Source organism: Gymnoscopelus braueri (genome assembly GCF_963280865.1).
Source record: "Gymnoscopelus braueri genome assembly, chromosome: 10".
In the NCBI taxonomy this organism is placed as follows: domain Eukaryota; kingdom Metazoa; phylum Chordata; class Actinopteri; order Myctophiformes; family Myctophidae; genus Gymnoscopelus; species Gymnoscopelus braueri.
This window is the reverse complement of record NC_137611.1, coordinates 24,428,634-24,444,267: the sequence shown is the minus strand read 5'-3', so window position 1 is coordinate 24,444,267 and position 15,634 is coordinate 24,428,634. Positions and strand designations below refer to the sequence as shown.

General features: G+C 44.8%; 1 protein-coding gene across 5 annotated transcripts in view; it reads left to right on the top strand.

Annotated features, from left to right (window-relative positions):
- mib1 (MIB E3 ubiquitin protein ligase 1) overlaps positions 1–15,634 on the top strand; it is a 69,115-nt gene that overhangs the window by 39,137 nt on the left and 14,344 nt on the right. For all 5 annotated transcript variants that reach the window (XM_080439379.1, XM_080439377.1, XM_080439378.1 and 2 more), the window contains exon 13: positions 14,746–14,878. In XM_080439379.1, the coding sequence (XP_080295505.1) occupies positions 14,746–14,878 (133 nt within the window). The remainder of the gene's footprint in view (positions 1–14,745; positions 14,879–15,634) is intronic.

Below are 15,634 nucleotides of genomic sequence, written 5' to 3'. Positions count from 1 at the left end.
CACGATTTAAAACAAAAGATCTACAAGCTAAAAGAACTACAAGCTATGAGCTTGTAGATCTGCTCTTTTTGAATAGCCAAAAGAAATCTTAAAATCACGCTTCCCCGGTCTTAGTGGATTAATACAGGTGGGGACAGAGACAGGTGCATTGCCACCGTCAGTGAGCAGCGTTGACAGGGAAGGTGTTGTGTTTGATGAAGATAATGTACGACTTCCTCCCCTGTCACCATATGTTCACACGCAGACACACGTTTTACCCGTGCACGTGCGCCGACGTACACACACCCACCCACACACACACACCCACACACATGCTGTTGTTGTGTATGCAGGAATGTTCACCTTCCTGCTGGGTAAAAATGGTGGGGGATAATGCAGCCACACACCATTTGGACTATTAATTTTTGTCTCTATCTAGGCGTGTGTGTGTGTGTGTGTGTGTGTGTGTGTGTGTGTGTGTATATGATCACTTACTCTTTGCAGAGTAATATAAGCTAATTCTAATGACAGGAAAGATGAGCCGCTAAGATTGGTCAAAGGAGAAGGGATAAGTGCGCCGTTGTAATTCATTAAAAGATAAAGCGATGGCAGAGATACGACTCCCAGGTAACCTTTAGCATCCAGATGAGCCGTGGTCTTCATACCAATCTATTATAGAAGACAATGTCCCCACCTGGGTCAGTATTTTATGATAGGTGGGGCTAGATTATAATGCTGATCCTTGTGTTTAAGTTTTTCCCTCCTGTCCTACTATTATCTGAAATTGCTCACTGATCATGTTCTGCCTATAGTTAGAGTACAGGTGCATGTTCTACCTAAGATACAGAGTGTAGGTGTAGAGATGCCACTGTGTTTTTTGCGCATATTCTACCTTAAGTTAAGGAGTATTCGTGTAGGTTCATGTTTCTGGCTAAGTTAGAGAGTATAGGTGCGGTTGCCATCATGTTGCTGCAGCATGTACTACTTAACCCATTAAGACCGGGAACGCATATGTGCCATTTTTTGATTTGAGATACTTTTTTTTAAAAACTCAAATCTCTGCTTCTAGAGGTCCCTGGAACCAAATATTTTGAGATGGCGGTCGGCAGCCAAATACATATAATTTATGGGGTCCTTGTCAATTATGAAAAAGTTTGAGAACCACTGATACAGTATAGCAACATACGTTTTGGGATTTAGAAGACATTTGTAGAATCGGCTTCAGGTCTTAATGGGTTAAGTTACAGAGTATAGGTGCATTCCGCTATATGTCCTTCCTACATTAAGGTACAGAGTGTACTGTAGGTGCAGACCACTATATAAGTTGGTGATCATCCCCTTCAACAGGGCCAGGGGCGGGTTTGCTCTAGCTTACCAAGGGACTTTATTGAAATGTCCCCCCCCAGTCCCAGCATAGCCCTGCTAGTGTCCACCTATCTGAGCTGGGACCAGGGCCAAGAGATCAGCCAGAGGACAAGCTGATACAAGCCCCAATCCCCCCGTGACCAATCAGAACGCCCACACTTCCACTGGGGGCCGGGCCAACAGTGGCGCCGGGCCAATAGATAAGCTCAGCCGTGCTGTAATGCTCCGTCTGTCTGTAGCGTGCTGAAACATTGAGTCCTGGCTGCTATGGTTGCTATAGCACATGCTGGGGGTGGTAGTGGGGGCTAGAGAAAGGAGGGAGTGAAGGATGGATGGATGGAGAGAGAGAGAGAGAGAGAGAGAGAGAGGAAGCAAGGGAGGGTTGGAGGGAGGGAGGGAGGGAGGGAGGTGTGCAGCTTTTCCTGCAGGACTCAAGGACATATAGAGCTTTTGGGAAAGTGACTATAGTATACAGACAAAAGGAAAACGCTTGCACCATGCACCAACTGTAAGTAGTGATGGTATGTTTTTTTGCCCCCTTGCCAAACCTAGAAAGAGCAGGATTTATATGTGGCAGCTCCCTTTAAGTGCCTCAGCAATGCAGGTAATAAATATGACGGCGCCAAGTGATCTACTTCCACTACACAGCTGAGAGGCATCTATTAATATCCCCCCCCCCCCCCCCATTTAAAAACAAATGTAGTTTATATATTTGCTTGACGTATTGGAACGGGCGGCAGAATTTATTTGTGCGGGCGATCGTACTTTAGCAGCAATGATGGCACTGCGGTTTCTGTCGTCGTGAAGCGCTGAGGTGCGCACGTGGTATTGCCTAGCTGTCATCGTTACGGGCTCGTAAGGCGTCGGTATACAAACTGTAACGCGTTCAATATGGATCCAAGTAACGCAAGCATCGAGGGAGCATTTCAATGTCTCCGGAGTTGTAGCTCGCAGCACGCCCATGTACGGGACAGTACAGCGAGATCTACAGTACAGAATACAGTACACAGTTGTGTATTAGTAACCCTGATGTACTGTGAGGTACACATCCAGGCCCGTGTTCACATCTGACCCAGGCTTGGCTATTGAATAATGTAGGCCGGGTTTCCCTGGTAACCCATACAGACGGGCAGGAGTCAAAGGCTCCTATGTAAATGCAGTGTGGCAGGTTCCAATGCTGTGGAACTTCCCTAATGTACAAACAGCCACTAACTCATGCTGTATTTGGGGAACACAGATGCAGGTTATTGCAACAATCTCAAAATAGAGCTTGATTTATCATTTGTTGCACGCTGGTGTCGCACCGAAAAGATCTACAAGCTCACTGCACATCATAGCGCGAAGTATTGTGAGCTTGTAGATCGGCTATTTTAGGTGCGCGACACCATCGTACAGCCAAGTATAATCAGGCATAACGGCAAACTAGATGAGTAGCCCCTGAGGTGCTGTTATTACTGTCAACGGCTCATATCTAATGACAAAATAAAATAAATTGACATCACAGTCTATTTCATTTGAATCTTTCTAACAAGATATTAATGAGGCAATACTTGACTGTACAGTAGTTATAGTGTGGGATGTATGGTGGCAATTGATGTTCTCAAGGGTGATGGCTTCTAAACAATAGTTACCAATGCACCAATGCATGTAAGATATACTGCCTAGATAGTTTTTCTTTCTTTTTTTTCAAAGTTGAAAGTTAAAATAGGAAAAAGTTTGGAACTTGGAAGATTGCTCACTTGCCCCCTGGTTACCATAAATGTTGGTTAACCCATTAACACCTGGATCTGTGTCATTTTTAGATTTGAGCTAAAAATCATTATTTTACACTTGGGCTATTCAAAAATAGCAGATATACAAGCTCATAGCGCGGCACCGAGTGCCGCGCTACGAGCTTGTAGATCTGCTATTTTTGAAAAATCGTGAAAATGTGTGCAAATCTTTGAATATATATATTTTTTAAGTGAACATTTGTAACTCAAATCTTTGCTTCTGGGGGGGTCCCTGGAACAAAATATTTTGATGGGGGTCCGCGGCCAAATACATATAATTTTGGGGGTGCTTGACATGAAAAAGATTGAGCACCACTGATATAGAAACATATGTTTTTCAGAATACTGTTGAGATTTAGGAGACATGTGGAATCGGCTTCAGGTCTTAATGGGTTAAACAGCCAATTACTTTTTTTCATAACGCATGCTAGCCTGTTTAGATTTCCACCAGACTGTTGTACAATCCAATGCATTGAGATGTTCAGACTCTTTAGGCCTATATGAAAAATGAAGTGCAATAGTGCATTGTTGCGACTGTTGGCCAGGACATCACAATGCCATCGACTAATTGCTGCATATATACCATATTTGATTCTGATGTCTTTTTATTCTTCGATGCCCTTGCTTTTCCCCATGCGCAGTCCCATTCTCAGTAAAGGGCTGTGTATTATGACGTATTGGAACGGGCGGCAGAATTTATTTGTGCGGGCGATCGTACTTTAGCAGCAATGATGGCACTGCGGTTTCTGTCGTCGTGAAGCGCTGAGGTGCGCACGTGGTATTGCCTAGCTGTCATCGTTACGGGCTCGTAAGGCGTCGGTATACAAACTGTAACGCGTTCAATATGGATCCAAGTAACGCAAGCATCGAGGGAGCATTTCAATGTCTCCGGAGTTGTAGCTCGCAGCACGCCCATGTACGGGACAGTACAGCGAGATCTACAGTACAGAATACAGTACACAGTTGTGTATTAGTAACCCTGATGTACTGTGAGGTACACATCCAGGCCCGTGTTCACATCTGACCCAGGCTTGGCTATTGAATAATGTAGGCCGGGTTTCCCTGGTAACCCATACAGACGGGCAGGAGTCAAAGGCTCCTATGTAAATGCAGTGTGGCAGGTCAGAGAGGAGGATAAGGATTTTGAATGCGTTCGGCTTGTGTACGTGTGCGAGCGTGCAAGCGCGCTTGAACGAATACTGAAAATGCCACGACGACACCTCTATCTTTGACATTCCTCCGGCGAAGTAAGGCACTATACATTATTGGTATACGACGCAGTGTCTTTTCGCTGTAGGAAAACGGGGGGAAAACCCTCATTGTACTGTCTGTAGCCTCATTGATCTGTGGGGAATGCATTCATGTTTGCACGGAACCTTATCTGTTTAACGTACATTCATACAAGACCCATTCCCCTGCCACTAACAAATTGGCTGTTAGACATTTTGTGTGCTGCAGTGGGACATATAGTCTGTTGTCTCAGTGCTTAGGGGAGACAGTTGCTGATACAAGGCCCTTTGCTCCCCATTATTTCATTGTGCAAACAATGGATTTTAATTACCAATATGGGTTCTTTCAGCCACTGCTCCTTCTTCTGCCATGTGTCTGGGAGTGAATGTAGCTAAGAAGTCATATTCCCCATCTGCTGCAAAATATGGCAACCGGCACAGGGTGTGAGTGGTGTATATTTATCAAATATTGACACAATATTTGATACACACATTTTTTTGCGATTGAGACAGCAATTCAAGTAATTCTCATCATTGTGCAATTTATTCAGCATGATTTCAAATCTCACTTTTCAACGCTTTGCGAGCAAGAGGGAATCCAAATGTCAAGGATATGTTCCCCTCTGGCTCACCAGTCACTAGCCACGCCCATCCCGGCACGTAAAATGGTAAAGAGCAACAAAACAACTACATGGAGAAATAGAATTGAGCCCACCAAAGTCCCACAACAATTTGTCTCCAAGCCCCCCATTTGTAAGGTGTAGCCAAAAAAGCTTGCTATGAAAAGCTGTACCTCCAATCTGTTACATCACCTCATCTCTGAGGAATGGCTCAAACTGCGGAGCAGGCTCTGGCATTAATAACATTAACAGCTCTCTTCGCTCCAGGTGTGCCTCACTAAAAACTCTGCTGTTTTACTCTTTGTTTGTGGTCTTGTGGTCATTTCAAATGAGCCCTGAATAGTATACCACTTTTATTGAGGACCCATGAAGTGCCCACTAAGCAGTTTGAAGCTATCAAAAAAATACATTTTGAATTAGCTGAGGAATATAGTTTACCTTTTATGTTTAGCCAAGAGTCATTTAGCCAATACTCAATCATTTATTTTCATTTACCAGCTATCAAGCTGTATGAAGGTTCATGCATTAATTTTACATGACTTTAATTTGTATGTTTCGGCTAGATTTGAAACTGTTCAGCAAGGAATACATTTCTTTATGTCAGTGAAAATGTTAGCTTTTCATGCTGCGCACATCTTATTGGAGTAAATTAAAGGTGTAGATTTACATCACATGCTTGGTTGGGACTGATTGAAAAGAATACTGTGAAGCTATTTCTGAGAGATTACTGAAATATCAGTATATATTTGTATATTGCCTAAAAAGACAGATATTATTAAACAAATATCACCCGCCCCTATGGCAACACAATTGAACAGAGAGGATTATTTTGGCATCTTTTCTTGTATTGGTTTAGAAAGTGTCACAACTGCTGACTGGTGGTGCAGCTACGTACGTACCCTTGCTGGTCACTCGGCACCACATACAGAGACAAGCCAGCCAGGTGTAAGCGCATGCAGAGTACTGGGAGGCAAGCCTGGGTGATTTAGAGCGGTGGATTTATGGTGCAGTTGTAGATCACAGGTGCCTCTCAGACCGTCTGCCCATATGTTGACAGTGCAGCGGGGCTGCCGATCGAAGGGCCTTTAGAGCTGCTGAATCCCCCACACTGCTTTGAAATGTCCCTGTGGTAAGTCCCTCGTTTGCTATTTACCTCTGTGTGGAAATGCAGAATGTTGAGCCCAGCAGGCGTGTATAATTCTGAAGGTGTAGTACACAGCGCACAGAGAATGCTGTGGAACTTCCCTAATGTACAAACAGCCACTAACTCATGCTGTATTTGGGGAACACAGATGCAGGTTATTGCAACAATCTCAAAATAGAGCTTGATTTATCATTTGTTGCACGCTGGTGTCGCACCGAAAAGATCTACAAGCTCACTGCACATCATAGCGCGAAGTATTGTGAGCTTGTAGATCGGCTATTTTAGGTGCGCGACACCATCGTACAGCCAAGTATAATCGGGCATAACGGCAAACCAGATGAGTAGCCCCTGAGGTGCTGTTATTACTGTCAACGGCTCATATCTAATGACAAAATAAAATAAATTGACATCACAGTCAATTTCATTTGAATCTTTCTAACAAGATATTAATGAGGCAATACTTGACTGTACAGTAGTTATAGTGTGGGATGTATGGTGGCAATTGATGTTCTCAAGGGTGATGGCTTCTAAACAATAGTTACCAATGCACCAATGCATGTAAGATACTGCCTAGATAGTTTTTCTTTCTTTTTTTTTCAAAGTTGAAAGTTAAAATAGGAAAAAGTTTGGAACTTGGAAGATTGCTCACTTGCCCCCTGGTTACCATAAATGTTGGTTAACCCATTAACACCTGGATCTGTGTCATTTTTAGATTTGAGCTAAAAATCTTTATTTTACACTTTGGCTATTCAAAAATAGCAGATATACAAGCTCATAGCGCGGCACCGAGTGCCGCGCTACGAGCTTGTAGATCTGCTATTTTTGAAAAATCGTGAAAATGTGTGCAAATCTTTGAATATATATATATTTTTTAAGTGAACATTTGTAACTCAAATCTTTGCTTCTGGGGGGTCCCTGGAACAAAATATTTTGATGGGGGTCCGCGGCCAAATACATATAATTTTGGGGGTGCTTGACATGAAAAAGATTGAGCACCACTGATATAGAAACATACGTTTTTCAGAATAGAGAATGAGATTTAGGAGACATTTAGAATCGGCTTCAGGTCTCAATGGGTTAAACAGCCAATTATTTTTTTTCATAACGCATGCTAGCCTGTTTAGATTTTCCACCAGACTGTTGTACAATCCAATGCATTGAGACGTTCAGACTCTTTAGGCCTATATGAAAAATGAAGTGCAATAGTGCATTGTTGCGACTGTTGGCCAGGACATCACAATGCCATCGACTAATTGCTGCATATACCATATTTGATTCTGATGTCTTTTTATTCTTCGATGCCCTTGCTTTTCCCCATGCGCAGTCCCATTCTCAGTAAAGGGCTGTGTATTATGACTATTATGGCTGGTGCAGAAATGAGAATGAGGCTTTTTCAAGCTGCTGAGGGGAATAAAGTGCACGGGAAGAGGAGCATGTGGGAAAAATAATTGGGTCATCTAGAACCAATGGGACATTAACGTGCCATTGGGCCTCTCTTCACTGTCTGCCATCCTTTCGTCTTCATAAATCGCTTTGAATCAGGACGGCCCATAATGCAGTGTGATTTAACCCATTAAGACCTGAGAAGATTCTAGAAATGTCTTCTAAATCCTAACAATTTTTTGAAAGAAAAACCCACATATTTTTTCCTTGATTTTTCAAAAATAGCAGATCTACAAGCTCATAGCGCGGCACTCGGTGCCGCGCTATGAGCTTGTATATCTGCTATTTTTGAATAGCCAAAGAAATCTAAAGTGACACAGATGCGTTCCAGGTCTTAATGGGTTAAGGCTAATTAAAGCTAAGGCGGGCACAAGCCCACCACCTACTTCGCCGACCGGACGGAAACCGAACAGACGGAAATCCCGTACCTGAGATGGCGAGAACACGCAACCTGCGGTTTCCACGGACAGCGTTCAAACTGTGACAGCATTTTGCTTGACGTAACCAAAAACATCATAGAAATGCACAAGTCAACCCCTCTCTTGTCTCCCTCTCTTCCCGGTTTATGCAAATAGTCCTTAATAAAATCATGCTCACTCAGGGGCCTCAGGTAGACAAAGGCGGGGGAAGGTCACATTGAGGGGGAAATTATTCTCTCCACGGCATGATAATGAAAGTACCACAGCCCCCCCCCCCCACCCACCTTTTTTTTCCTTCTTTTTTTTTAATGGAGCAGGGCCAGCGAGGTTCTGCTCCCCAGCCCTCTCTGTCATTCCACGGGTCTGGACACTGCTGGTGTTTATCTACCCTGCCCATAGCGGCACCCCGGCGTTTGCTCTTTGGACAGCCCTGGCACAGTCAAATGCAACCTAGTGTTGCTGGGTTGCCAGTGCGCTGGGATGAACTTTTGTAGAACGCTGAATTTCAACGCTCTTCATTTTGCATAGGTTTTATACACTGTTTTTACATTGTTTCACAAACGGGTTTGTTGAGTTATTTTGCCGACGGTGACAACACAACAACACCCCCCTCCCCTTCGTCTTGAGGTTGTGGCATCTTTTCTGCATAATTTATAAGGCAAGGGTTTTTGCCAACGTCTGTTCACACTGGACGTGAAGACAATTTTTCGCACGCCATGATTACATACAAAGTCAAAGCAAATACGTGAATGCACGCGACTTCACACCAGGTGACACGATATCGCATTCTTGCGTAAGTTGAAGTATTTCAGCTTGAGTGAGTACCATGAATAAACTTGGGTGAGTGAAGCAAGGTGAAAATGTGCTTCACATCCACTGTGAACACACAATAAGGTTGCATATTCACTTTAATTATATACACGTTTATTTAAGACTTTTTAAATCCATGCCGATTTAGTTTTATACATTTTTATTCTCTCAAACACTGAGGATACAACCTAAAGGCCACTGAATTACGGACCTGCTCAGTGTCTTCTAAGCCTTTCCCACTTGATATAAGAGTGCCAGAGTTGAAGGGGGATTGCATTTAGAGTCCATGTGTTGTGTTTGTGAATGATTTGTGGTGAGCCGGGGTCACTATTTCAAAGAGGCTTGACGGTATTGATCCCGTCTCTGATGAGCTGACACATTTCCTCTTGAGGTCATCTCAAATGGAAAAAGGAGTTCAAATGTAGCGGTTGAACACTTAAACACATGAACCTTTAGTGTCCCTATTCTGGGGGCAAATATCCAGCGAAAACGGCACATCAACAAGCTCCCTACGGGTCTCATTGCGATGCGTTGATAGCTTGTAGCTCGGCGATTTTCGGAGTGTAGAGGGAAAAAAGGGAAAAGTATAGAGCCCTGGGGTACCCCAGTCAACTAAGTATAAAGGGTTTAAGTGGTTAACCCATTAAGACCTGAGAAGATTCTAGAAATGTCTTCTAAATGCTAAACATTTTTTGAAAGAAAAAACAATTTTTTTTCCCTCGATTTTTCAAAAATAGCAGATCTACAAGCTCATAGCGCGGCACTCGGTGCCGCGCTATGAGCTTGTATATCTGCTATTTTTGAATAGCCAAAGACATCTAAAGTGACACAGATGCGTTCCAGGTATAATTAAACACTGAAAAAGAAAACCCTGCACTATTGGGTATTTCTGACCACGTTGACTCTTCCACCATCACAAGGCTGAAGTTTTAATTATCATTATCAGTTTCATCAGGCTTTTAGATTTTACCCCAGACAGGTGGCACATTTCGGGCGACCAATTTCAATGCATAATTTGGATCTCCTTCCCTGGGCTCCAAGCGATCGCCTCACTAGTTAAAGGGGTGAAAGTATGCCGAACACGTCTCCTACATCAGACTAACCATATGTTTGTGCGCAGCCATTAATCTCGGGCTGGATGTTGTTGACTGTTCCTGTTTTTTGCCCTGTCCTACCCAAGTTATTGTCCCCACGACTCTCACTTCCTGTTGCAGTAAATGGCCACTGACCACCACCACAGATGGCTGTCAGCCAGATGAGGGCAACAGAAGGGCCCTGTCGACCCCTACACACACACACACACACACACACACACACACACACACACACACACACACACACACACACACACACACACACACACACACACACACACACACACACACACACACACACACACACACACACACACACACACACACACACACACACACGCATAGAGTTCAGCTATGTACACCCACTGACAAACGCCAGCCTGAAACATACACACAACCACACTCACCCACACACACACACACACACGCACGTTTGTATTACTATACTTGTGAGGACATCAACATTTTAGGAAGCCGATTTTATGACTGATTTATGATTTATTTGGGGCATTTTTAACCGCAAGCCGAAAAATAGCAGATCTACAAGCTCACAACGTGTCGCGCTGCGACACGTTGTGAGCTTGTAGATCGGCTATTTTACGGTGTGTGCCATCGCCGCACAACTAAGTATGAAATGGGAAAAATCTACAACCCGACCCCTAAACCTAACCTCTAAATGTCTAATCATAACCAGGAAAATGGTCCTCACAACGTCTATTCCTCAAATTCTACTATATATACTTGTGAGAGCGTTTGGTCCTCACAAGTATAGTAATACAAACACACACCCCCCCCCCCCCCCCCACACACACACACACACACACACACAAGCCCCACCTACATACACACTCACACAGAGCTCCCAGCGTCGGGGTACGTCCCGGTCAATGACAAATTGCAGCCCAAGACAACAGGCCCTGGTGTAGCGCTCCTGAGGGACTCCTGAGATCTCTCACAGGGTGACCCAGTTCCATCATGCCTCCCCTTCACCTCCTCTATTCTCTCTCTCTCTCTCTCTCTCTCTCTCTCTCTCTCCCTCTCCCGCTCTTCCCTTTCCCTACACTACGTGTCCTTCTGCATTTGCAGAGCCGATAGCTTTAGTTGTAAAGGTATAGGCGCAGTGTTTCTTTTCTCTCACCTCCTCCCCACACACAGCAGGTTCATGTTCTCTCAGCAGACTTGTTGTTAACCCTTTAAGACCTGAGGCGATTCTTAATTTTTTTTTCTAAATCCTAAAATTTCTTTTAAAAAAAATAAAAAATGTTTAAGATTTTTCAAAAATAGCAGATCTACAAGTTCATAGCGCGGCACTCGGTGCCGCGCTATGAGCTTGTATATCTGCTATTTTTGAATAGCCAAAGAATTCTAAAGTGACACAGATGCGTTCCAGGTCTTAATGGGTTAACTCCCAGGTCAAAGTCAATGCTTTCTGACCACTACAAGGTCCAACAGGAAAGACCTCACCATTAGATCTTCCTCTCTTTATCCGTCTTTCTCTCTCTACTTCTCCCTCTAGCCTTCTCTCTCTGTCATCACCTCAAGCCCCCCCACCACCCCCCCAGCCTTTCTCCCTCTCAGTCAAAGCCAGCACCACTTACACAAGAGATAAAAAATTACCCCCCAAAAAAAAAAGAGAAAGATAACAAGGATTTATTCCTTCGTTCATTCATTCTCTTTTTTTCTCCCCTGCTTTTACAGCAAATAGCTTAACCCATTAAGACCTGGAACGCATCTGTGTCACTTTTAGATGTCTTTAGGCTATTCAAAAATAGCAGATCTACAAGCTCATAGCGCGGCACCGAGTGCCGCGCTACGAGCTTGTAGATCTGCTATTTTTTAAAAACCGTGAAAATTTATATTTTTATATTTTTTTTCTGAATTTTTATTAGGATTTAGATTTTTTTAGACGCGGCCTCAGGTCTTAAAGGGTTAACTGCAGTGCAGCAGTGCCAGCGTTGGGGCATTAATATTAATGTCCGCCCATTTCGCCCAGCGTGGCAGGGAGCCTGTCAATCCATGCTTCTACCGAAGGGGCTCTCAGTCTCCACCCTGGTGAGCAGTGTGGGGCCAATGCTTGCAATGCCCGGCTCGGACACCAGAAGGCGCCAGACTGCCCCTATAGAATAGTGCCAGGGGGTGCTGGGTGTAGGCGTGTGCATTCATTGGACAGTTTGCACTCCATATAGGAGATATTTCCAGCCAATCCTCGTCACCAGAATGCACCAATAGGAGTAACAATGGGAAGGCAAGAACAAAGGCTTTGTGTGGGACAATTACCCTTGGGTCTTATGGAAATTGTAGTAGTTTAAGCAAAGAAAGTGTACTCGGGCAAGGCTGATTCTCGATTCTCTAGAAACTTTGCAATAACGTATACTGTATTTAAAGGTTGGGATTATAATGTATCTGATTTGGGGACAGAGTCAGACATGGGGTAAAGGTCTTCTCTTAAAAACGATTTGCTTGTTTAAGTCTCAACTCCTACACAGTGGGAGCACTCGAGACGAAATTGCTCAAAAAGTCCCCCCCACGAGATGAAATATCTACAGTTCTCTGGCAAATAGCACTTTAAACAGAAGACGACACATTGTGAATGTACGATTAGGCAGGAGGGGTGCGGTTGCTATCACATTTAAGCAGCGCTCCTCTGCATTAAGTGCTTGGAGATAGCTGCAAGCAATGCAGGTGTGTGTGTGTGTGTGTGTGTGTGTGTGTGTGTGTCGTGCGTGTGTGTGTGTGCGTGCGTGCATAAGCTTCTGTGCAAAGAGAGGCAGAAAGGGAGAGAGAGAGCGGGCGTGCGAGGGAGCCGGGGATCAGTGTGCTGCGCTGTTCATCACTGCAGTAGTACAGCAGCCCCAGCTCTGTCTGCTGACTGCCTGCCCGTCTGCCCCTCTCTCTGTCTCTTTCTCTCTGCCTCCCTGAAGGGGCTATGTATGCTGATGACGATCTCCTTTATTACTCCAGAATGAGAGTGAGAGAGAGACAGACCGTGAGTTGAGCGGAACTCTGCAGGGAAGCCTGCGCTCCAGAGAGGAGCCCTCACACCTCAGCGGCGCCTCGCACGCCTGCCATCGGGGGCACGTGCGCTTGCCTCTCGTAGCGCACTCTATGAGAGGTGAACTCTTGCACTCTCGTTCAGCCTATTCCCCCTTCTCGACGCCATGCGCGTAAAATGTTCCGGGGGTTTTGGGGCGGCGAGGGGCAGCGGTCAACCGTATCAAAGTCGGGGCAAACTCGACTGCCTCCTTTTTTGTCGCAGTTCAAAGATATACCCCTGCACAATTATTCAGGGTTGGCCAAGGTTAGAAGTTTTCCCCACAGAGTCTCTCTGTCTTAGTGCTCAATGGTGGAACATTGTGTACCCAGCCTCACTTCACATCTAAATACACTTCAGCAGATGCAAACATTCCAGGTGATTTCAGGCATTCTACACCTCCCACTCATCTCTAATGAGTAAGCTTGGAGGGTTTTTGGTGGGTGTGAGTGTGCACACGAATGTTTTGGTCATATCCTTGACGGTAGCACAGTTCGCACAGTAAAATAATGATACTTCAAACCTTAGTCCTCTTAAACACTTAACAAGTTAAATCCTATATAATTAGTTGACTGCAGTCCCCTTTGATCCTTAGCCCACTAGTTTTTTCTCCTACACCAAATCTCTTTGCCTGATATAGCCAATCTTCAAGCTCACGACACATCGCAATGCCGTCAATGCAGTCTTGTTTTGAGACATGGACATCTCAGTGGGTGTTCACATGTGTGTGAGTGTGCGTGTATGAGAGACAACTGCTGGCCTCTGCCCAACTCCTATTTTGTATGCATCTTCATCATATGTGTGTCCTACTGTCCTTACATACCATCAGTTCTTCCTGAAGTTCCTTATGAATAGCCTTTCTGACATTAGGTATAACGCTCAAGGAAACAGGGGTATATGTACAATATGGCTTCCTACCAACGGTGTAGGCATGTGGCTGTTTTTCACTTCATTTGTACTTTGTTGCGCTTCAGTGTTGCGCACAAATATATCCGATCTACAAGCTACGCTTTGCGGCGTGTCATGAGCTTCACTGGCACGCAACTAAACATGAACCAGGCTTAAGGGACTGTTCCGTTAACTTCGCCATAGATCCCACTCCACAGCCTCATCCCTTCCTCTCACACAGTCGCCTTTGTGGCCACATCTCTCTCTCGATGTGGAACGGCGCCTCCTCATGACCTTCAAACGGAACGGAACCGACTGGCTTCCTTTGCCACGGCCAGGCACCCTCTCTTTTAAACAGTCCGTTTTTAAACGAGAGATTTTATTCCTATCTTTGTTCCCCAAGAGAAGACCTGAGTGAATGCAGCTAAATCTTGTGTAATTACCATTTTGCCTGCCTCCCAATGATGGGCGCTTTTGCGCATCACCGAGGGAGCAGCGGCTTCCCTTTTAACTGTGAGAGGAGACGAGGTGAGGGGGATGGGTTGCTCTAAAATAACACACAGCCTTTTGTACCGTTCAAAGCATGGTGTAAATACATTCTCCTCCTCCTCCTCTCAGGTTGGTTGAATATTCTCATCTCGCTGTGCGCAAATAGGATGTGCATCACTGTTTGGGGGCAACAAATTTAAAAAAGTTTAGTTGTCAAACTTGGCGTCCATTGTGTATCCGCCACACTGACCCTATGCTGTGTTTGTATACAGCGGCCAAGCTATGTCTAATAGAGTGCATGGGACATTTAACTACAGACAGATGAGATGGAGCTACGTTACGGCCATATTCACACCAATGATCCAACTGATTGTATTGCCTTGACCTTCTCAGGTCAAGTTGTCTCACACACTCCGAACACACTCGACCTCGCTCACCCCTCTCTCTCTCTCTCTCTCTCAGTGCTATGCGTGTGCTGCTCTCCAAGCTGCCCAGGCCTTGGATCGTGGACGAGAAGAAGGATGATGGCTATACCGCGCTGCACCTGGCCGCGCTCAACAACCATGTGGAGGTGGCCGAGCTCCTGGTGCACCAGGTAACGCACGCACACACACATACATATTTAACTCTGAGTGTGTACAAATGAAACTCGGAGTGGGTACATGGTAAACGGAACAGTGGGTACCTGAGAAGTCTAGGCACCTTTTTTTCCCCCGGAAGACTGGGTGCCTCATGGAACCAAATGGACCCATTAGGTACCATTTGGTTGTTTGAAATATAATGCACTGAGGAGATATCTATAAGCTCACACCATGTCACAACGCATCCGCCATACTAAAGACTCAAGAGTATAGACAAAATCTGGCTTTACTATCGCTCATTTGAGATACAGCACCCGTTGCAGTTTCTCCGCATACCATGTATTATTCCACACAACGAAGAAAACATTTGAGTGTCTAAATTCAGCAAACATCGCCACATTCAGCAACATTGAGGTGTCTCCAATCTTTAGGTGCCCACTCGTCCTGAATCCGGGTACACTCTTGGAGTTATAAATGGATAAATTAACACTTGAGGATTTCACTGTACAGTTAAATGTTTTTTTTTTTAAATTATAAATCGTGCAAACCTGACATGCAAACTCATTTATTCACATCCCCTTAAGAGACCCCTCTGTTCCCTCCCACATATTCTTGGTCCATGGCTGCGTCAGCCTCGCCTGCTGGCCCTCAGCGCAACACACCATTAAATAGCTGCCTCTCCTCCCTGCAGCCTGCAATCTGTGGGCCGGTTGAAGTAGCTAGAACTGCTGTTCTTCATTTATTTATTTATTTATTTTATTGAATCCATA